Below are 25,245 nucleotides of genomic sequence, written 5' to 3' on the forward strand. Positions count from 1 at the left end.
CTTTATAAATACTACCTCTTGAGTAACAAACGGAGCCCTCCAGGACCCTGTAGAATGTAAGCTCCATGAGGGCAGATGCTTCACTGGTTTTCTTCATAGCTGCAGCCTCATTGCCTAGCACACAGTAGGTGTTCAATAAATATTTGTTGAATACATTTAAAAAAATTATTTCCCATAGTTCTCACAGTGACATTCAAAGGTAGAGATTATGTGTATTTCTTTTTACATGTGGAGAAACTGAGGCTCAGAAAGTGAAGTAACTTGCACCCAGTCATACGGCTAGTAAATGGCAAAGCCAGGATTTCCACTCCTGTCCCTCTGCCTCCTAAACTCACCCTGTAGCACTCTGCTCCACTGCCTAAGAGTCTTCTATATTCAATTACCTACTAAAACCACTTGCATCCAACAATGTCCATAGGCACAGACATATCCATAGGAACAGAACATAAATTGTTCCCTTTATGTGCTTTCTGACTGCACCTTATGACCAACTCTTTACCATGTCTGAGGTCTCAAAACCTAATTATTTGGGTGTTTCTTCTATTTCCTTGCCTAATTACCCTTCTTTTAAGCAAATACCACGCTGACAAACACAGAAAAAGAAACTTTGTGGGATTACTTTTGCCTGCTTTAAATATTAAAGATGTCCTCCCTGGCAAAGGGAGGACCAGAAAAGGCACCCAAGCTTTAAGTACTCTTCATTTTCCAAAGAGGGAAGGTCACACTTCATCTGTTTTTACATAGACTATAAAAACGAGTAATTTGCACAACCTACTGATCTTTTTTTTTCTTCATCATTCTTTTCTTTTCCTTGTGGCACACAGCCCTGCCCAGCTCTCCCCAGAGAAAGAAAGAAGTGGTGGGAGGGGACAGGAGGAGGTGAGATGAACAGTTAGGAAAGGATGACAGAGGAGGGGGTTAGAAGAAAGGAAGAAAGGGAGGGAGGTTCATTCTCTACCCGTTCATTGCATCCACTTCTTCAGAGCCAAACTTCCTGAATGCTTGAGTTAATTTTCTATACCCACTGCCTCTACCCACCTCCTGTTGATCTATCACTGAAGGCCATACATCAAGTTAGGTGCCAAGAAGACAATGATGAGGAAGTCTCAGAACGTCTCTCTCCCACTCAAGGGGCTTCTCTAAATCAGAGGCCACCATTCTTAAGTCCCTGGCTATTCAGCTCCACAAGAGTCTCTGGATAGGACCTCAGACCTCAGTCTCTGCACATGATCAAGTGGGCTCCTCTTCTGTACCCCAGCTCCTCCTACCTGTCACCTGTTAACAACCACACCAACCTCCCATCACTTTCACTTATCCTCTCCCTCCCAGAGATTCAGTCAAGCTCTCAGTCCCTTCCACAACATGCTTCTTGCATCTGTTTCCATTTCTACACCTAGTATTTTTGTTCAGGCTTTTGTTACCTTTTGTCTGGATGGCAGAGACAGCCTTCTAACTGCTCTTCCTCCTCCCAAAGAATCAAATGCACTATTGCTAAGCCAAACTTTCCAAGAACATAATCCACCTGTCCTTGTCCTAATCAAAAACTTTCCTATGTTCCCTCTTAACAACAGAATAATGTCAAACTGCTAACTTGGCATTCAATGCTTCCACGATTTGGGTACCACTTCCTCTGCAAGTTTACTGTCTTACTAATAATTTAACTGAAACAGATCTACACGAAGGTCCCCTGAACATCCAAACATGATTCAAATTAAATACCAACACAGCTCCAACTAGTAAAAATACTGTTAAGTTTTGTGCGGTAATTAAATTTAATCAGTACACATACCAGGTTCACACAATTTCCAAAATGCTTCCATGTAGACTATCATCATTAAAATCCTGGTATCACTCAGCATCACTGAGCTGCTTTAAGAAATGCTTCTTTTCCCATGAATCTTTCCCTAAATAATCCATGCTGTAGTATTCTAGCTTTTGGGGGCTCATTGCAAACCGAAGTAACTATGGTATAAGTTCTAAGTTTAAAACCCAAACAATAACTACTTCATTATGTCATTTTATACCATTTTCTTAAGCAATTTTTTTTCTTTCATTCATGGATGCTTTAGGTGTAACTGTAACATACTGACAAATCTTCCTCTCAAAGTGCTGGCACCTGAGTAGACACCTGTCTCTATTATCAGGAGAGAGTGAGGGTACAAATTGAAATTTAAGTGAAAAACAAACACTGGATGCTTATTAATCATTTATTAAGTGACTGTGATTTTCTCCAACCTTAAAGCAGAATCTAGTTAAAATAATCCCTCTACCTTGCAAAACTATAAATTATCTTAAATGTTTTGAAATATGGTTATTCAGATATATACTGTAACACCTCAACTGCAAGTCATAACCAGTCATAAGCACTGATGTTCAGTCTACCTTCAGGCCATAAAGGGATTTTGTAACAACATGAATTATATCAAAATGAAGATTTAAAAAACTAGCGGAGGGGTGCCTGGGTGGCTCAGTTGGTTAAATGTCTGCCTTCAGCTCAGGTCATGATATCAAGGTCCTGGGATTGAGCCCCTGCTTTGGGCTCCGTGCTCAGTGGGGAGCCTGCTTCTCCCTTTCCCTTTGTCCCTCCCCCCTGGCTCGTGCTCTATCTCTCTCAAATAAATAAACTCTTAAAAAAAAATTAGTGGAAAATCCATCAAGAGTATAGCCTGCAAAGAAGCTTCGGTAAATATTCCCATTATGGTCTTTTGAGAATGAATTTGGAAATAAGTAGAAATTATAAGGGGCAATTAATGCTTCATATATTAATTTCATTAAATTTAACATAGGAAATTACTAAAAACCCAAACGACATATTTTCAATTCCATACACAGTTTTAGATGTAGCCTTGCACATGGTGAGGACCCAATAAATGCTGACTGAATGTAACTATATAATGCTGAACTACATAAATTCTTGTCTCTACTTTTTCATGTATGTTTATTTAGTGAGGGAAAAGATTATATTGCATTTCTCTTGGCCCCCAGGACACCTGGTAAAGTGCTCAATCAATACTTAGTGACTGAATCACAAGATTACATATTTAACTAAAATTCGTGAAATTGCTTAAATAAAAATACAGGCCCAGGAGGCAATTTTTATGTCTGTGTCACAGATGTGTGGGCAAAGTTTTATATTACACCTCAGAGTGGCTTGTGACACCGCGGTGTGTTATACTAGTTCATGATGAAGTCCTCCTTATGGGTAGCCCATCTTAGAATGCTTATTACCTCTAATGCAATGTGCTTGTTTATTACTTCATGAGGTTTCCATTTACTAAGGAATGTGACTTTATGTGCATCTTATAACTAAGACTGTCCTGTAGAGAAAATGTAATGCTGGTAATATGGTTTGTTGGTTCATAGGAAGGTATGGCTCTTGTCTCAAGAGAATTGATTGAGAACTATTCTAGATTATAAGTAATCTCTTTTATTATATGGTTATGAAACCATCAAAAATATAACCATGAGTATTGCTTTCCACAACACTGCCTTTTAAAAGACTTATTTATTTTTATTTGAGAGAGAGAGAGAGAGCAGGGAGGGGGATAGAGGGAGAAAGAGAGACAATCTCAAGCAAACTCCCTACTGAGGCTGATGAGGGCTCGATCCCAGGACCCTGAGATCGTGACCTGAGCCAAAATCAAGAGTCATATGCTCAACCCACTGAGCTATCCAGGTGCCCCTCACCTTTTCTTATAACAAAACAACCCACCTTGATACTTTAGCAGTTTCTCATGATGAGTACTCACCAGGATTACCCTACAAACACTTTCTAAACTTATGGTTACTCTATCACAGCTGCATTCACAACCTACAACTGACACACACCAGGAGGCTTTCCACAGGCAACATCCTGATGGGAGAAGCATGAGTTTCTGTGTCAAGCTAAGTGTATGTTCTGTTATGGTACTCTCCACATGACCAGACTGGTAATTTGATACCTGCTTCCTGACTGCCCTTAGCAGTTCAACTTTATTAAAAGCACAAGAAATCTTCTTCTGCTTATTGTCTGGCTTTAAATATAGATTGCAGTTTTTAAGGACAAACTTGAAGTCACTTAGATATGAAATATCTTATATAGCCCCGAGGTGATATTGGTATAAAATGTTACCCTTCTCTTAATCTTTTATTGTTCTCTAATTCTCTTATTATTATGTTGATGGCAGTTTTCATGGCACTTTGGGCACTTTAAAGGAAATAAAACTGAACTCTAGAATTCATTAAAACAAAAATGGAAACACAAGAACATTTAAATTCAACATTGCTATTCACATAATGCTACTTAAAACTCTTTATAATTGGATATTCAGTTAATAATCCTTAGCCTCTGCAAGGTACAAGTGACCATGAGGCACAAGGTACTGTGGAAAATGCTCTGAAGGATACGAGGACAGACAGATGCCATTATTAAGTTGCTTATAATCTGGTAAAAGGGATGAGACAAGTATGAGTAATAATACAAGGTAGGAAAGAACAGGTACCATATGAGAAGTATGATAAAACTGTAATGGGGATTCAGAAAAACAAAGGTATCAATATCCTTAGGGATCCAAGAAAGAGAATGCAGAAAGGTGGCTCTAGAGCAGGACACAGTGAAGTGTAGTGGGTGATCAACAGTCTATAGGCAAGGAATGAGGTGGAAGAGAGGCAGAGACTGTTTTTCTTCAAAACAAATCTCTTGAAATTATGTGATCATGTCTAAACTATATGATAGTAAAAGCTAAAGGGGTACCTTACACCATACACAAAATTTAACTCAAGATGGATCAAAGATCTAACTGTAAGAAGAGCGAAAACTATAAAACTCTTACAAGAAAATACAGAGAAAAAGGCTCATGATACTACCTTTGGCAATTATTTCTTGGATAGGATACTAAAATCACAGGCAATAAGACAAAAATTAGATGTATTAAACTTCATAAAAATTACAAAATTTTTGTTCATCAATGGATGGAAGAACGTATTTGAAAGTAACATATTTTATAAGGGATTAAGATCCAGAATACCTAAAGAACTCCTACAACTCAAATCAAAAACAACCCAATTCAAAAATGAAAAAAGCCATTGAATAGATACTTCTCCAAAGAAAATATACAAATATTCAACAAGCACATGAAAAGATGCTCAACATCACTCATCTTTAGGGAGATCAAATCAAAACCACAATAAGGAACGAACTTCCCATTCACTAAGATGGCTACCAGCAAAGAAGGAAAGAAGAAAGGGAGAAATGAACAAGTTTTGGCCAAGAATGTGGAGAAACCGGAACCTTTGTGTACTGTTGGTGGGAATGTAAAATGGTGCAAGTGCTATGGAAAACAATATGAAGGTTCCTCAAAAACTCAAAAATAGAATTACCACAAATTCCAGCGACTCCACTTCTGGGTACATACCTCCAAAGAACTGAAAGCAGAGACCTAAAGAGATATTTGTATACTCGGGTTCACAGCAGCTTTACTTTTAATGGCCAAATGGTGGAAGCAACCCAACCATCCACTGATGGATTACCAGATAAACAAAATGTCACTTACAGCAGAATATTATTCAGCCTTAGAAAAGGAAATTCTGACACATTCTACAACATGAATGAATCTTGAGGACATTATACTAAGTGAAATATAGTACTATACCACAGTATAGTTTTATAGTTTTAGCTTTTACAGTTAGATCTTTGATCCATTTTGAGTTAAATTTTGTATATGGTGTAAGGTATCCCTTTAGCTTTTATTATCATATAATTTAGACATGATCACATAATTTCAAGAGATTTGTTTTAAACAAGAACAAGTACTATAGAATTCCAATTATATGAGATATTTAGAGTAGTCAAATCCACGGAGACAGAAAGTAGAAAAGTGGTTGCTGGGGGCTGGAGGCAGGAGGAATGGGGAGTTGTAACAGGCACAGGGCTCCAGTTTTGTAGGATGAAGGATGACCATCTGTGGTCAGATGATGGCTCTGGTAGCACAACCATGAGACTATACCAATGCAGCTGACTCTGCACACTTAAAAGGGTTAAGATGGTAAATTTTATGTGTATTTACTACATTCTTTTCTGAAAATAATTCTCCAACTAAAACAACTACAACAACAACAAAAGCTAAACTAAAAAAATTCAGCTCCCCTCACTACCACCACCTTTATGAACACTGCCTTCCTAGACCTGAGAAGGGCCTGCCTTCCCGGCCCCTGAGAAGGGCCAAGTCTCCCTGGTTAACTCTGCCTTCATGGACATTCACAAACACAGCATTCTGTCGGACTAGTCCCTGGGGACCAGATCCTTCCTGGACTACCTGTATTCCTAAGGCCTAACGTCTCAGCACTGATGTTCCACAATCACCTGTAAATTGTCCTAAAAGGGACAAGGCACATGCTGGCTGTCTCTCTGCTGGGTGCTCATGCATAGAACACGTTCTCTCTAAGTTGGAGCACTGAATTTAGGAATCTGTATGCAAAGAGTAACATTATTTAACATAACATAGCAAGTTAAAATAACATGCCAACTCCATTTATTTAGAACTCCTTTTTATCTCTTGCAGTTCACAAACAGATACCACTTATTATCAGCAGCATACACACTGAGCCTCCTAATGAACTCCTTCAGAGGCATTCTTTGAGGTTCATATGGTAAACATTCCAGTCAAAGGAAACAAACAGAAGGATTGCTCAATACATTCAGATACGACTAAAATGCTGGCTTATGTTCAAAAATTTGCATCTCCGCAGGTCAGGCCACACCACACGATGGGCACCCAGGAATGAGAAGCATGTCCATCTGGCTTGTTCTACAGCCCTGCCTTATCTTCTGTCCCATCCTCAAGTCAGTGTGACATGAGCACAAACACCTTTCCACCTGGGGAAAGCATCTTCCAGTTCTGTGTTACTATGGAGGCCACTACCCTGCACAGGTTGGGTTACAAAGATTACCTTGTCAATTTCTCTCTCTCTCTCTCTCTCTCTCTCTCTCTCTCTCTCTGTGTGTGTGTGTGTGTGTGTGTGTGTGTGTGTGTTTGAGGTAACATTGAGCTTTAATGTTAGGAAATTTGAGCATATCCCCAGATCAAGTCTCACAGTTCAGTTTATCTCATGAGGTGCTAGGATACAGAATGCAGCCTACCTGCCACACAGAACAAGTTTCTATGGCAAAATGGAGTTGACATCCAATTAGGGATTCCAAGATGGATTTGCTCCCAGAGGAGTGAGTTTGGAGGTGTTACTGATGGACACTTTTACATGGGCAGGTGGGGAGGGATGGGCTCAGGAGCAAGAGTGGGCTCCAGGTAGACAGAGGGCCAGGTGGTGAGAGGAGAAAGTGAAGGTAGAAGATGAGAGTGGAAGGGGTGGGATGCTGAGGAGCAGATGGGATAGCAAAGGTAGTGGGCAGGACAACTCCTTGGTATTTGTACTCTCAGCCCTGCTGCCAACTAGCCCTGGAGCAGAACATGGCAGGAGTAGGGGCAGGATGTCCTGTTCTTCTCTATGCCTCCAAAGCAAATACCACCAAAGTTGGGGCAGAGTATTAAGAAGTGTGGGCAGAAGGTGCATTTTCTCTGGTCACCTTCCTTCTTGCCCATCCCTCTTTTTATGGTATTTTCTACAATCCTGGCCACCATTATTTGCTAATATTCTCTCTCTCACAGCACTCACCTATTACATATATACATATACGGAGATGATCACAGGCAGGAGGTAAGAAATAGGATGTTAGGGCCAGAGGGACAGGCAGGCCCATGAAGGGGCATGGAACTACCCATGTCCAGAGTGTGCAGTACACAGATGACAAGGGAGTGGGGAGGAGGGGCAAGAGGTAGGAGGAGAGTGTCTCCCCACCCCCACCCCCAACCCAGTTTGAGCATCTGCTCATTAACACCAAAATGTGTCAACTCGAGACTTTTGGTCCAGCCATGCTCTGGGCAGAATCCACTATCTCCTAGCCTGTAAAGAGATAGTGTTGGTTCTTTCATGGGTCGTACCCAGCCTCCAACACTTGCTTACTACTCTCCCCCTCTCTGCTATTCTGCAGTTCCATGCAATCTCACCATGGGCTCTGGTGTGCTAAACAAAGAAAGTAGGTTGCTGTCTTGAAGCTGACGATCACGTGGGATACAAAGAAAACCCAACAGGGGAGTGGGTCCAAGCAATGCCATGACCAGGGAAGTGGGAGGGTAAGTCAGTTTGGAAAGAACTGGAATATGAAATGCATTTCCTTTTTTTTTTTATTTTTATTTTTTTTTGCATTTCCTTATTATAATCCAATGTCTATGAAAATAGTCCTCGTAGGATGTTGGATTTTTACACTTAGATACCCATTTTAAGACAGTAGCTTATCCCTTCAAACCATATTAAAAAACAGATATAAGCAAAGTTTACATCATGAAAGAGATTTTTTAATTATCAAATATACTTTCATTGGGAGCCTTTTCTCCTCTGATTAGTAGTTTGAATCTTTTAACACATTTTATGTTTTTATTAGCCAAATGATTGATTCTATAATAAAGGCACTCTTTCCCCAGGATTATGTGTTTTAAAATTTTCTTGTTTAAAAAAATTTTTCTTATTCATGCTTATTTTAAAACCAAGAGAGGATTAAGAAAGCCTTGCTTTTTGAGGACAGGAAACTAAATATCTCCAAAGTGCCCAATTATTGCCATAAATTCATTCCAAAGATATTTATTGATCACTTATTACATTCTGGGAACTATACAGTTCAACATCAGTCAGCATCAGGGAAATACAAATCAAAACCACAATGTGGTACCACCTCACCAGTCAGAATGGCTAAAATTAACAAGTCAGGAAAAAACAGATGTGTGATAATGTGGAGAAAGGGGAACCCTCTTACACTGTTTGTGGGAATGCAAGCTAGTGCAGCAAGCTAGTGGCTGCTAGTGCAGCCACTCTGGAAGACAGTGTGGAGGTTCCTCAAAAAGTTGAAAAAAGAACTACCCTACAACCCAGCAATTACACTACTGGGTATTTACCCCAAAGATATAAATGTAGTGATCCAGGGATCCCTGGGTGGCGCAGCGGTTTGGCACCTGCCTTTGGCCCAGGGCGCGATCCTGGAGACCCGGGATCGAATCCCATGTCAGGCTCCCGGTGCATGGAGCCTGCTTCTCCCACTGCCTGTGTCTCTGCCTCTCTCTCTCTCTCTCTCTCTGTGACTATCATAAATAATAAATAAAAAATTTAAAAAAAAATAAAAATAAAAATAAATGTAGTGATCCAAAGGGGCACTCGCATCCCAGCGTTTATAACAGCAATGTCCACAATAGCTAAACAATGGAAAGAGCCCAAATATCCATCGATAGGTGAATACATAAAGAAGATGTAGTACATATATAAAATAGACTACTACTTAGCCATAAAAAAATATGAAATCTTGCCATTTGCAATGATGTGGATGGAACTAGAGGATATTATACTAAGTGAAATAGTCAATCAGAGAAAGACAATTATCATATGATTTCACTCATGTGGAATTCAAGAAACAAAATAGAGGATAGAGGAAGATGGAAAAATAAAATGATGAAATCAGAGACAGAGACAAACTATAAGAAACTCTTAATCATAAGAAACAAACAGGGTCGCTGGAGGTGAGGAGGGTGGAGGGATAGGGTAATGAGTGATGGGCATTATGGAAATGAGCACTGGGTATTATATAAGACTGATGAATCACTGAGCTCTACCTCTGAAATCAGTAATATATGTTAATAGAATTTAAATAAATTTAAAGAAAAAAGATGAAAATGATACAAAGTACCATGGAATTCTAGGATTAGACTGTTTTTATAAAGACTACATCTGTAAATATACTAAAACCAGCGAATTATACATTTAAAATTCAGTGGCTTTTTTTGGCATATGAATTTTATCTCAATACAAAGTCACTGTTAAAAAGCCCTGTGGGAGGTGGTATCTCATTGTGGTTTTGATTTGTATTTCCCTGATGGCAAGTGATGCAGAGCATTTTCTCATGTGCATGTTGGCCATGTCTATGTCTTCCTCTGTGAGATTTCTCTTCATGTCTTTTGCCCATTTCATGATTGGATTGCTTGTTTCTTTGCTGTTGAGTTTAATAAGTTCTTTACAGATTTTGGAAACTAGCCCTTTATCTGATAGGTCATTTGCAAATATCTTCTCCCATTCTGTAGGTTGTCTCTGAGTTTTGTTGACTGTATCCTTTGCTGTGCAAAAGCTTCTTATCTTGGTGAAGTCCCAATAGTTCATTTTTGCTTTTGTTTCTTTTGCCTTCGTGGATGTATCTTGCAAGAAGTTACTGTGGCCGAGTTCAAAAAGAGTGTTGCCTGTGTTCTCCTCTAGGATTTTGATGGAATCTTATCTCACATTTGGATCTTTCATCCATTTTGAGTTTATCTTTGTGTATGGTGAAAGAGAGTGGTCTAGTTTCATTCTTCTGCATGTGGATGTCCAATTTTCCCAGCACCATTTACTGAAGAGACTGTCTTTCTTCCAGTGGATAGTCTTTCCTCCTTTGTCGAATATTAGTTGACCATAAAGTTGAGGGTCCACTTCTGGATTCTCTATTCTGTTCCGTTGATCTATGTGTCTGTTTTTGTGCCAGTACCACAGTCTTGATGACCACAGCTTTGTAGTACAACCTGAAATCTGGCACACCAGTGAGAATGGGGAAAATTAACAAGGCAGGAAAACACAAGTGTTGGAGAGGATGCGGAGAAAAGGGAACCCTCTTACACTGTTGGTGGGGATGTGAAATGGTGCAGCCACTCTGGAAAACTGTGTGGAGGTTCCTCAAAGAGTTAAAAATAGACCTGCCCTATGACCCAGCAATTGCACTGCTGGGGATTTACCCCAAAGATACAGATGCAATGAAACTCTGGGACACCTGCACCCTGATGTTTCTAGCAGCAATGTCCACAATAGCCAAACTGTGGAAGGAGCCTCGGTGTCCATCGAAAGATGAATGGATAAAGAAGATGTGGTTTATGTATACAATGGAATATTACTCAGCCATTAGAAATGACAAATACCCACCATTTGCTTCGACATGGATGGAACTGGAGGGTATTATGCTGAGTGAAATAAGTCAATTGGAGAAGGACAAACATTATACGGTCTCATTCATTTGGGGAATATAAATAATAGTGAAAGGGAATAGAGGGGAAGGGAGAAGAAATGGGTAGGAAATATCAGAAAGAGAGACAGAACATGGAAGACTCCTAACTCTGGGAAACGAATTAGGGGTGGTGGAAGGTGAGGAGGGCGGGGGGTGGGAGTGACTGGGTGGCGGACACTGAGGGGGACACTTGACGGGATGAGCACTGGGTGTTATTCTGTATGTTGGCAAATTGAACACCAATAAAAATAAATTTATTATTACAAAAAAAAAGCCCTATGGGAGGGGTGCCTGGGTGGTTCAGTTGGTTGGGAGTCTGCCTTCAGCTTGGGTCATGATCTCAGGGTCCTGGGAGCACCACATCTGGCTCCCTGCTCAGTGGGGAACCTGCTTCTTCCTCTCCCTCTGCCCCTCCTCACTCCTGCTCATTCTCTCTTTCTCTCTCAAATAAATAAATACAATAAAATAAAATAAAATAAAAAGGCCTATGGGAGTATACTGAAGAGAGCCACAACGTACTATGTGCTTTCACATTGTAAGTATTCAACAAATGCATTATCAAGAACACAGTCAACTATAATTTAATTTAAAAGAAGGTATCTCCTTGGAAAAACAATATCTATCTATAACCTTGGTCATTACTGTAGCTGGCATTATCATTCTAACTATAAGGGCCCTTATAAGTTCACCCCTGTTAAATTCACCTAAATCTTAGCTGTTAACTTCTGTTGGTCTAGCTTATGGCACAGCATAAGCTAAGCAACTGTACAAGTTTTGTCCCAATTACTCAGAAACTTGTCTTTCACTTGATTTTATATTGTAGAGTCCTGACCCCAGCCCAAGGGACCTGCTCTTCCAAACCAGTTCAGTTAAGCTAAGCCTTCCAACCAACAAGCACCACGATCTTTACCTTTTCTGTTTGCCTATTGCATAATGTAAAACTAGAATATGTTGTAGGCAGATCTGTATTGCCCACTTACGACTGTGACTAATATAATCTTATCCTTGGCTGTCTTGTTCTATTGCAACATGAGCTTCCTCATGACACTAATAGCTTCCCCATGGCACCAAATATGTTATTGAAACACACCAGCAATCCAGTAAATGTTGTTTTTACTTTGCTGATTTTACCAATTCCCTGCACTCGCTTTCAGGAAGAATACTGAATGCCGTCATTTACCCATCTCTAAAATAGTTACTACTTAACACATTTAAATTACAATATCATAAACTCTCTAATATTGGGTTATTCTGCTAAATATCCTGAATATACAGTAAACATATAGATGTACAGTAAAATGTCTTCATGTTATTTTATCTTCTTGAACTTAATTTTTCTAAAGTCTATGATCTCCTGTGTTTTGTACAATGTAGGGAATATAATTTTAAGAGATTTTTAAAAATATTTTATTTATTTATTCATGAGAGACACAGAGAGAGAGAGAGAAAGAGAGAGAGGCAAAGACACAGGCAGAGGGAGAAGCAGGCTCCATACAGGGAACCCAATGGGGGATTCAATCCTGGGTCTCTAGGATCACGCCCTGGGCTGAAGGCGGTGCCAAACCGCTGAGCCACCCGGGCTGTCCTAAGAGATTATTTTTAATTCAGGATTGCTCACAAAATCTACAAAGTTGCTTGCCCCTATTCTAAGTAGTCCATATTCTCAATATTTGAGCTTTTGAGTTCTTTCTAAATTTCTTATCTCTTCATTTACTTCATATAACTATCAGATGACTGTCTCTAGCAACTAGTCAATCCTCTTTTAATTTGCTGCTTTAACCGTGCCCTAGGTAAAACATGATGTCTCTCTGTATGTAAGCATATATTTCTGTGTGTGCAAAGAGAAAAAAAAGATAAATAAAGATGTGTAAAGAGAAAGAATAAAAAATAATGTGGAACTCCAGAAAATTATTTAAAAGTTAATGCTTAAGAACATATGAAAAAATGCTCAACATCACTACTTCTCAGAGAAATGCAAATCAAAATCACAATGAGACAGCACCTCATACCACTCAGAATGGCTGGTATCAAAAAGACATAAAATAACAAGTGTTGGCAAAAACGTGGAGAAAAAGGAACTCTTGTGCACTATTGGTGGGAATGTGAACTGGTACAGCCACTGTGAAAAACAGTATAAAGGATCCTTTAAAAATTAACAACAGAAATACCATATGATCCATGTACCTTCCACTACTGGGTATTTATCCAAAGGAAAAAAAAAACACACTAATTATTGAAGCATTATTTACAATAACCAAGATATGGAAGTAGACCAAGTAGTCATTTGATGAATGGATAAAGAGGATGTGGTATTTATATACAAAGGAACATTACTCACCCATAAAAAAGAATGAAATCTTGTCATTTGCAACAACACGGATGGACCTAGAGGTGTTATGCTAGGTGAAATAAATCAGAGAAAGACAAATACTACATAATTTCACTTACATGTAGAATCTAAAAAACAAATGAACAAACAAAAGGAACAGACCCTTAAATACAAAGAACAAAGTGGTGGTTGCCAGAAGGGAGATGAGTGGAGGGGGATGGGCAAAACAGATAAAGGGGATTAAAAGGTGCAAATTTCCACTTATAAACAAGTCACAAGGATGAAAAGTACAACACAGGGAATACAGTCAATAATAGTGTAATAACTTTGTATAGTGACACATGGTGACTACACTTGCCATGGTGAGCACTGCATGATACACAAAATTGCTAAATCGCTATTCTATACTCCTGAAACTAATATAATACTGTAGGTCGATGTACTTCAATAATAATTTTTTTTAATTTTTAAATAAAACCTAACTGTTTAAAATTGCTATTGTTGGTAAGTGAGTATTAGGAGATTTTAAACTTCTATTTTTGTAGGTTTCTTTTTTTTTCTTTTTTTTTTACAATGAATGTATTGTATTTTGTATAATAAAATTTATTTTATATTATGCTTTGTAATATTACACTTTTGTATTATATTACACAAAAATATAAACTAATCTATAAATCAAGATTCACATCCTTGGGAAAGAAGACTGAGAATCTCAGGGAGTAAAAAGCAAGGTTAAAGCAGCCTCGGGAGAGTCAGATTTGGCATTGACCTCTTGCTTCAAATCCCTTTCCAGATACAATAAGTATTGTAAGCTGCTGGACTTTAAACAAGTCCTATTTTCATAATTATTACTTTTATCAATAGTTAGTTATTTCTAAATAAAACATTAGTATTTCTAAGATAACAAAAACAATATTTGTTACTGATATTCATTTATCTCCAACTTGTACCCAGGAATTCTCCTGAGGGTGCTACAAACATGATCTTCATTTAATCTTTACAGCAACCTGGTGAAGAAGCCATTGTCATCCCCCTCAGTCAGCATCCAGACTGACACCACAGGCCATGAACATCCAGGTGGGTGGGCAATGCAGTCTGGGTCTTCTCTTCCAGCCAATAAGGCCTCCCTTTGAGAGCATTCATTTCTGCCACTGCCCAGTCAAAATCGTAAGACTACTAATATCCATCTCACAGGGTTATTAAAAAGACTAAATTAGGTAGTAGATGTGGATGCCAATGTACAACTCCAATGTACTTTTTAAAATGTCATTATTGTGATCATTATCAGCATGATTGTTATTATGGCCTCCTCATACTGTATTCACCCTGACTTTCTAGTTATTGGCAGTACTTTAGTAACCCAGATAAAGTACACCGAGTGACATGGTAAGTCATAGTAATGATCAATCATGCAGAATAGCTTAACTGATAATTATCTGATATCACCAACACTTAAAAGATTCATCAAAAATATTAAACAGTAGGGGTGCCTGGGTGGCTCAGTCAGTGGAATGTCTGACTCGGTTTCAGCTTGGGTCATGATCTCGGGGTCATGAGGTCAAGCCCTACATTGGGCTGGACCTCATGAGAGTCAGAATTTACTTGAGAGTCTCCCTCTCCCTCTGTTCCTCCCCCTGCTCTCACCACTGTTGCTCTCTCTCTCTCTCTCCCTATCTCTAAAATAAAACAAATTAAATCTTTAAATAAAAGAATATATATTTTTTTTTAAATAAAAGACTATATTAAACAGTATGTTTTTCCTTAAGTTAAAACTCTCCTTTAGAAGGGCTTAATCTTCATGAATCAAGCAACTAAATCCAATGAAGAATTCCGATAAAATATCAAAACAGATTCCAGAAGATGAAAGGGATCAAAGGAATATATTGGAAGACTAAACCCACACCCTAAGGAGAAAGGATATATGCAAATAAACAAAACTAACCCTTTGAAATCACAGCTGGAAATCTGTCTTCCTCTTGGCATCTCTGTTAAGAAGCCATGCCTTGGCTGTCACACACATTAAAAAAATAACATACACCCCCACAAACACATCCAGATGTTCACGAATATTCATGATGTGCTTCCAATCTGGTTTGGACTTGTCCTTGATTGATTTTTGATTAAGTTCCCCCAGCTTCGGCTGGGGTCCATGAGATGCATGGCACTGCTGTAGCACAAATTTAGGAAATCTTCATATTGTAAGTAATTGCAGAAAGTTTCAAACTATCCCTTATAAATAAATGATTTCTGCACAAGCCTCAGAACAGCCAGACATAGAGAAACTGGACTACTACTAGAACCTGAACTCTAACATCATTGCTGCAGGTGAGAAATTAAGCCTCCATCTCTAATATAGGCTATTATGTTAGGGGATTAAAAAAGAAAGAAAAAACAAAAAAGCTAAAAACCAATGTTCTCTTTTGAGTACATTAAAGGAAGCAGAGATGTATTTTCCTAAAGCCACCCAATTAGTTTGTGTCCTTCCAGATACCCAAATGGATGAAAAGCCTGAAGAATCACTGAATCAACTACACTGAAGACATTAGTCCAAGAGTGTACCATCCTGCTTCTACTTAAAATTCTCAAAACCTCCAAACTGAAGGAAAGGCAGCTTCAGATTTAAAAAAGCATAAAAAAAAAAAAAAAATGCTGCTGAAATGGGTGCAATGAATTTTTTTTTTTTTTAAGTAGGTTTGACATCCAGCGTCAAACCCAATGCAGGGCTGGAACTCAGGACCTGTGCTGAAACTAAGAGTCGGATCCTTAACTAACTGAGCCACCCAGGTGCCCCTGGTATTAGTAATGATCTAACAGGAAGTGGCTATGATCAGTATGATGTGGGGAACAAAGGCAGAAGAAAATGTAGATAAAATTAAATGTCCTTATGAACTGCAGCCCATTGACAAATACTTGAGCCAGGCAGAGTATAACCTTCCTCCAGGAAGCTCCCAACTGTCTTCATGTTAATGCCCTGCTAGAGGGAAAAGCAACCTTAGCCTGACAAAGCAAGGCCTCTGGTATCCCCAGAGTTTTTTTAACATATGAAAATCCTTTTGGAAGATCCCTTCTCATTACTTCCCCTAACCCCAAATCCCTAACCCCAAAGTAGATAATCAGTTGCTCCTCACAATCCTGGATCTAAAGGCAGCAGGCAGCACAGCTCTTCCTGCCCATGGGTCCTGTCTCCATGCTTTAATAAAACTACCTTTTTGCACCAAAGATGTCTCAAGAGTTCTTTCTTGGCCATAGGATCCAGACCCCGCCAACATTCCAAAGCTATGTCAAATAACCTAGGTCTTCCAGGACCCAATTCTTTCTGTCTTTAGTTATGCTGATGCTCTGGAGCTGTGGTGAGATCAGCCTAAGTCAAGAGGCCAATGTCAGCTGTTTGGTGGCAATACTAGCAAAGTCTCCCAGCCCTACCCCAGGTAACTTCCTGTCTGGGCCCTGCCCCTATGTGTCTGATTCCATTTCTGACCCCCAGCACTCGTCAGTCCCTAAACAGAGCCTTGAAGGACAGATTGGCCACTTGGCCTGAGCCACTCAGTCTCCATTTGAGGCCTCAAATTTAGACCTTTGGTTATTACATCATTATAGACATAGATACAGCTGCAGAAACCCACTTGGGCCCTGAAAATAAACATCCATCACAGTCCTTTTCATTTAGTCTGAGAGCCAAGACCATACTGCCTCAAGCGTGCTACAAATTCACATGTTTAAAAGCCTCTAATTCCCTTGTGATATGCACAAATAAATTACACTGTAATCTCCCATGTTAGAAATGCTGAATTGTTAAATGTAAACATTTAGATGGCACTACAGCTTGGGTGACCTGGTGGTAATAAATCGTTCAACTACAGGAATTCCAAAAACAGGAATGCTCCTTTCCCCTCCCAAACACTGGCCAAACCCTCCCAAGCCCTGATTCTGCCATCAAAGTGGCCTCTTTTTAATTCCTTGGCTTTTCTCCCCAGTTACTGTCAATGTGATTAACATTTAGTAATTCTCTGTTGTACGTAAACGAAAACAACCACAAAGCTCAGACTTGTGTCCCTTTCTGGCCAACATTTGTATTTTAAGCAAGATGCTATTTTGGTTTTTAGTCCCCCAGGCATATTGTGTTTTATAAAATGCAAACAAACAAAAAGTCATTTCTAAATGCTCAAGAGCAAAAAATGAAGCTGATGTTGTTAATCCCTATTTGAAAAACCTGACAGAATCTCTCGACTTGTAGACTATACCACACATAACACATCTAAACTGTTCCCATAACTATACAAGTGGTTGACAAAGGTTTTCTAAGTGTAAAAGGATAGAAGCACACCTAAATGACAAGCGGCAATGGATGCTGAGATCAAATCTGGCAGCCAAGAGATCTGTTTATGTCCATCCATGTTAACGCGGTACAATGCACAAAAATGCTGACTAAATTGCCACTGGGTATCTGACAATAAATGAGACTTTGTCTGAGAAGAGCCAGAGCAGAGCACTGTATCACCATGTGGCTTAAGGCATAATGCCTCAGTGTATTTTGACATCAAGTATGTGAATCGCACAGCAGAATGTAGTTCAGACTCAACGTCTAATGCCCACTGTTTCTGCCTGCAATCTGCAAATTAACAGTAGCCCGAAGCTGGCAAGTAATGTCAGTGAAGACAAAATGAAACAAAACTAAACCAAATGCCTTTTGGAGGAACAGTTGGGCTTTAAGCGGTTAAATATTTTAAGTCAAGACACTTTGCCACACGATCACATTGCCATCCTTTGGAAAAGAGAATATGGGTTCAGGAGTACATCTGCCTTCTTTCTGAGCTTCCATATTCCTAGGGCGGGGGGGGGGGGGGGCACCATTCCTTCAGAACACCCTGCCTATGCACTCAGGTGGGGGCAACCTTGCCTTCCCTCATCATTTTCTTGAATATTCACTGAGGCAGCACAGGAAAGGTATTTTCCACGGGTTTTGCCGTCTAGCAAATAACAAAAGAGAAGTCAATGAACGCCCCCCCCCCCCCACTACCACCACTGCCCCCACCAGCCACTGAGACTGGACTAAGTCTGCACGACCCTGTGTAATCTCAAATTCACCTTCACCGAGCAGCCAACCATTGTGAAATGGCAATTATTTTTGTTTTGTCTTGTGAATAGTGATGAATCAGAACATCCTATCTTTTTATATTATTAATAATCCAGGAACCTGGGAAAGAAGAGCATGTATCTTTTTTTTCCACATCATTTATATCCTAGGTTTCAGCCACAGTAAACTTCTTGTAATTGCCTATAAAAGCCACATTTTCTCTCCTAATTTTTGATCTTTGTGAAAACTGCGACCTCTGCCTTAAAGTTATTCTGCACTATCCACACCCCCATCCCCAAATCAGGTTAATCTTCTGTGTCCTTAATGAGCACACTTGGGTATCACTTCTTGCAGGAAGCCTTCTTTGATTTTCCTACACTAGGCTAGGGTTCTTCTTTGTACTCCCGCACAGCATTTTAATAGTGTGTTTACTTGTCTAGTACCCCCAACTAAATTGTGACCTCTTTGTAGATGGGGAAAACATCTTTTACTGGTCTTTCTAGAAAGAAAGGCAAGATCTCAGATACAGGTTTGATGTTCATAAAATATTTAAAAAATAATTCCATAATAAATGAACTCAACAAATACTTAACACGCACCTCTTATGAACCATGCACTGTTCTCTATGTTGGAACGCAGAAGTGACCAAAACAGACTAACAAAAATCCCTGTCCTCAACACAGGATTTGCTGGGAAGGGACAGAGGGAATTTTGTGAAGTGGTAACTATGTCCTATATGTCATGCTGGAGTGTGCATGGTATGGATACATCCTCTTGGTAGAGCTGAGATCTACGGAGCTGAGATCTGTGCATTTCAATATGCAAATTTAACCTCATAAAGAATTTTTTAAAAATAACAATAATCAAGTGGGTGTGCCAAGTAAGGATAATGTAAGAATGTCAAAATGCTAAGAACTGTAGAAGCTGGATTAGAGGCATGGAAATTTGTTATAGTTCGCTGTTTCTATATGTGTAATTGCCAAAATAAAAAGGTAGATAAAGTGTGTACTCCTATAAATACATATTAATGAAATATGAGTAACAGATATTCTTAAGTGTTAATTAGAGGGGTTTTAAACTCAGAATCGAGGGGAAAGAATCAGTTACAGGTCATTTACAATGATTTGCCAAGTCCTTTATAGCAGTTTTTTCACCTTATCCTCACAATACCTTTATGGGATGTTTTTATCCCCATTTTGTAGATGGGAAAACTGAGGCTTGGAGAGATTACACGACTTGCCAACTAAATACAACAGCCAGAACAAGGGCCTACGTCCCAACACCTCCTTCCACCAGCATTTCTCATATCCTTTGCCATACTGCATCAAGCACAGGGGCTGGGACCCCCACTGGGGCTGGGGTGGTACAGTCTGAAGGAGCCCAGGAAGCACCACTAGTCATGATAAATACAATCTTACTGCCTCTGATTAGGTCAGAATTATATCTGAAGCAGTGAAATTATTAAAATTTCAAGGAATAATAGTTATACCCTAGAATTGTACCTACACCATCGGCAATGGTTTTGATGTCACATTTGTCTGTTATAATATGCAATATTTTAATTTACATCCCTGGTCCCTAAAGACCTGCATGAGTCTCCCCCAGGCTCCCATGTCCTGGTACACACACAGATGTGATCATGATTTGGCACAGATCCCAAGCCAGGCTTTGGCCGAAGTTGTCAACAGGGTCCCCGTGTAATTAGGCACTTCTGCATCATAGCTATACTGTAACAACAACACACACACTTGTTTTCTGTCCATACTCAAGCAGACTCAAAATCTCACAGACGCCAAGGAGGCTGATATGGCCGGTGATAATCTCCCACCTTGCCTATGTCCCTTTCCTGGCCGCCGTGTCACTTTGACAGATGTCAGACTTAGCATCACCAGAGATGGGCCCATTATGGACTTGGAAAGCCATATCATTTCCAAATGTAGACTTGCCCAGCCAAAAAAACATGCAGTGCTCAGAGATGTGCCAAATGTGTGGAAATATGGGCAGCTTCCCTGCTGTTCACAAGCACTCATGTCTCAATCCCCAGCAGAGGCAAAGGCTGTGGTCCAGACATACCGTTCCTTTAGGGCTCATTTGGTGCTGAATAAAAACTCTCTCCATAGTTATAAATGTGAATCATAATCCCTGTTTATACTGTTGAATGTTCACCCATCTGTACTCTCTGTTGCCTTCATCTAAACTAACTGGCCCCAAAAACACTTTATCAAGGAAGTGCTTTATTCTAGTCAGGAGCCGGGTGATTAGGTCCTGGAAAAGTAGCTTGATATCCAGTCCAGAAAGTTAATTACTAACATAATTATCAAAACCTTATATTTTTCAGGGTTAAGTCAAGCATTGCCGTGGGCAGAATGTCTTTTTGGTTGGTCTGTTCTCTGGCTGACAATAATTAGTTCTTAAAGACAATACATTCTTTGACTTTTAAAGCCAAACTCAAATATCTACATATCTATTTTATCTATAGAATATTCCCTCGATTGCCAAAATTCACCTCGAGAATTTGAAATGAAATAAAGTCATAAACTGATTCAACCCATCATTCAAAACTCTCTGTATTCAAGACCGTCTCTGAATGACTTTTTCTACTTTTTTCTAATGCTACTTTTTTCCATATAAAATGCTTTAAGGTGGGGCCTCTCGTGGCTCAGGAGATTCAGGGTTGGACTCTTGATTTGGGCTCAGATCATGATCTCAGAGACATGAGATCAAGCTCTGTGTCTGGCTCTGGGCTGGGTGTGGAGCCTGCTTAGGAGTCTACCCCTCAACCCCTTGCTGTCATGCTCTCTCTCTTAAAAAAAATAAATAAATAAAAAAGCTTTAGGCTCCTGTATTCCTCTTACTGCTTTTGGTGGATTATTTCTTTTCCAAGCCACCTTGATTCAGCTTTCCTGGGACTGCTTACAGACACAGAAAGGAAGTATGAACTTGCAGGTCCTCAGACCCAAAGCTGCTCAAACAGCTGAACACAGAAGTTTGTCTACTTGTCCTCAAGTGGAATAATATGCAATAAAATAAAAGAATGCAATGAAGAGAGCATCATGGACAGCAAGTTACAGCTCTTCAAGAAGAGGAGTTCCCATCAGGTCTCAATCTGTGATGAGCTAACCACCATGAGAGGGAACTTTCAATATGTCGCTAGTGTTGCATACATGGTCTGAATAAATTTTGGATAACCTTAAAGCACGTCTCACATGGACTTCTAGATTTCTGAGCCATGTGAATGACATATGGAACACATGGCATCTAACCTGGCATTCAGCAGTTCAAGAGCTCCCCATTACCTCTCCCACTTGCCTGGAATTTCATAGAAAGAGAACCTGAATATGCCCATCTGGGATCTTACTTTTCTCACTAACTACTGTTTAAAGGATGAACGAAGTTTCCTGCCTGGCTCGGATGAGCTCCCATCAATTTTACCCACCACTACATTCCTGCACCTTTGATGAGAACTAATTAAGCTCATGTGGTGTTTTTTTTTCCCCAGACTGTCTTTTGCTGCTCTGGAACAGAGCACACCAAATTAAGCCCATCTGTCTAAGTGGGAAGAAGTTATTTATCCCACTGCCAAGCAGGCTTTCTTTCCTACCCAGACTCTGCCTTTCAAGGTTCCTAAACACCTTATGGTGATTACAGTAACCCCAACTCCTAACCAGCTAGAATTCTGGGAAGAGTAGTTGCATGTTACAACAAGGATCATCTACCAATCCACAGCAATCACTTCCTCACATGGCACAATGTCCAAGGAAGCCACAGAGCATGCTACCAGACTATCATTCAAGGTCAAAATTACAACGTCCAAGAATTCGGTGCAATTTTTAGGTTGCTGTTCAGCCACAATCTTGCCCCCACCAAAAAAGGGGGAAAGTCTTTTTTCATTAACTACGCCCAATCAGAGAGCCTAATTAATTTCAATGGAGGCTTATGCCACATGAGGTTACTTTTGTTAAAAAAGGAGGAAACAACCCTGCCATTCACACCTGCCAGATGACAGAGTTATAGGAAAGATGCCCTGGGCAATGACAGGCCCACAGGCCTGCCTGGGCGACCATGTTAGGCTCCGGGATGATGGCTCCCAGCCCCCAACCGATGCTTCTCAGCCTCAATCAACTCAATTGTACTAACTCCCACCACTGACAACTGCTCAGGCAACCAACAAAAGGAAAGAGAATCAATAATCATCTGACAGTCATGATACACTGTTACTCCTGACCTAAGGAATCTTCACTTAGGTTGAGTTAAGGAAAGAAATTAAAGCACATAGGAATGCCAGTCTTACTGTAGAAGTGAAGCATGTCCAGTTGTAGAATAACAGAGGTGCCTAAACTAGTTGGTAGGTCTGTTATATAATAGGTCCTTTATAACATAAAAAGGGTTTTAATAAAAGAACTCTTTGTTCCAAGTTTCTTAATTATTGCTTTTTCTTTTATTCCTATCCTAAGCAGATTTATGGAAATAAATAAATAAATAAGGATTCCAGTGAAATCAGCAGTTTTCAAACTGTTTTTAAAGGCAGAGAGGCTTATGCAAAAGAGATCCATGCGGCCCCTCCCCCACCCTACCCCCAAAATATAAAAGATGGTCAAAAAGGAGTTGGTCTGGATGAGAAGACATTCCTGAAGGGGTCTTGAGGTGACCACAGTGAAATAAAACAATTTGAAAAGCACTGAACCAGAATGAATCCAAATAGAATATGTAATGAAAATTTAAATTTATAAATGCAGAAATTTCAGTAAGTTTTTTTGTAGCAAATACACAACATGCAAATATTAGTATATATACAGATTACAGAGAGAGACAGGCCTAAATTATTTATTTACTATTTATCACATGCAAGTTCAAATACTGCACTAATCCCACATAATGGTCTTAAAGAAACAGCCAAATGAATTTCAACACCTAAGTGCAAGAATGGAGCCATGTAAAATGGTGATTATGAAGAGCTCTTAAATGACATGGAAGAACTATAATAAAATATTCAGTAAAAAAGCAAGAATTATATTGCTAACGTAAAAATGCTGAGAAACACTGAGGAGGGCTGCTAAAATACCAATATGGTAATTACCAGGTGAGAGATTAGGGTGGTTTCTAGCTTCTTTACATTTTATTTTGTTTTTGAAAGAAAAAGAGAAAGAAAGAAAAAAAAAAGGAAGAAAGAAAAAAGGATTAACCTAGACATTATTTGCACTTAGAATCCATAAAAATATACTATACACTGGCTAACAGTGAAAACATTTTTTTCACTTAAGTTAAAAAATAAAATCTAGTGTTTACCGAATACAAGTATTTGGTCATACCATCCTAGCCAATACTCATTCCATCTGATGACCAGAGAGCTAGATGATTAATCCTTTGAGACCTGAACTTTGCACCCCAATTTAGCACAGCAGCTTACAGAGAGATGCTCCTGGCAGGAGCAGGACTGCTAGAAGGCCTGGGGGGGAGTGCTGGATCAGGAGCAGGACACAGAGCAGCCCCGCCAGGCAGAAGCATATTCCCAGTACCACCCACTCACCACATCCAGGTCCTGGGAAACCCGTCGTTTGCGGAGCTCCTCCATCCTCTCACACACATCAGAGAAGCAGGTGTTGTAATAATCTGCATATTGCTGTGCCAGGTCATCGATGTTTCCCAGGGAGCCATCCTGGGGGCGAGGAGGGCAACAGGAAGAAACAGGAAAAGAACAAAGACAGTCAGTCCACCTGTAGAGAAACCCACTGCTTTTGGTTCTCACTCTCCACAGCATTTACACTAATAGCTGGTGGTCATTAAATGGCGAGCATGTGCCAGGCTAACTTCTGTGTGTGACACCTCCTAATCCTCAGGATACCCATTGGACACAAGACCTATTTCCTCACTGTACAAGTGAACAAACTGTAGGTCAAAGAAGTTGAGTGACTGCCTGCCCAAGTGTCCTAGGGCTAACAAGTAAAGAAGCCAGGCCTCCAACATAGGACTGCCTGGTACCAAAGTCATGGTCTTGTATCCACACCTCTGCCTGCCCATCAGGGCTAAGAAAGCCCCAGGAGAGAGCCTTCAGAAAAGGCACTCAGCAGGTAAGAGGCTCCTGAAAGCCCAATCAGTGACTGCACCAGAACCTCCTGGGAAGTTTTGAGAAATTCTGATACCAGGACACCACTCCCAGAAATTCTGACGGGAACCAGAGAATCGAGGACCACTGAAATCCTGCATCTGAGACAATTTGGGCCATGCCCTCCCATGAGACCTCTGAAAAGACAACCCTATTCCTTGAATTATTCCAAGAAATAGGAATAACATGCAAGAAGAGTACACGTGACAAATTCACCTAAAGAGGAAGCATGTCTGTCGCCCCAGAAGCTGCTCTGGATCCCCCCCATCCTGGGTTTACACTCACCTCTGCTGCCATTTACAATCCCATGGCCCGAGGCAGATATCCTAATCTCTGGGATCACTGGGACAGCATAGTACCTATCTCACAGTGAGAAGTAATGAAGTAACACAGTCCACCTGGCACACAGGAGGCACTTGAAACTTATTTAGCTACTCCTATTCAGTACAAGATAATGTTTCAGACTATAGTCTTCCCTTAGGGGAACTGATGCCTAAATGCATGTCTGAACATATACATATGGGAGGACAAATGCTGCATGCGTTTGTAAGTTATGCCATTTCTTCTATTTGTTCATTCATTCATTCATTCATAGAAACATTTCCCCTGATCCTTTTAATATCCCCCAAATGTCCTTTCTT

General features: G+C 39.9%; 1 protein-coding gene across 5 annotated transcripts in view; it reads right to left on the reverse strand.

Annotated features, from left to right (window-relative positions):
* SASH1 (SAM and SH3 domain containing 1) overlaps window positions 1–25,245 on the reverse strand; it is a 332,874-nt gene that overhangs the window by 128,209 nt on the left and 179,420 nt on the right. For all 5 annotated transcript variants that reach the window (XM_072718853.1, XM_072718848.1, XM_072718846.1 and 2 more), the window contains one exon: window positions 24,029–24,157. In XM_072718853.1, coding sequence (XP_072574954.1) covers window positions 24,029–24,157 — 129 coding nt within the window. The remainder of the gene's footprint in view (window positions 1–24,028; window positions 24,158–25,245) is intronic.

This window comes from Vulpes vulpes, chromosome 1 (assembly GCF_048418805.1).
Source record: "Vulpes vulpes isolate BD-2025 chromosome 1, VulVul3, whole genome shotgun sequence".
Taxonomy (NCBI): Eukaryota; Metazoa; Chordata; class Mammalia; order Carnivora; family Canidae; genus Vulpes; species Vulpes vulpes.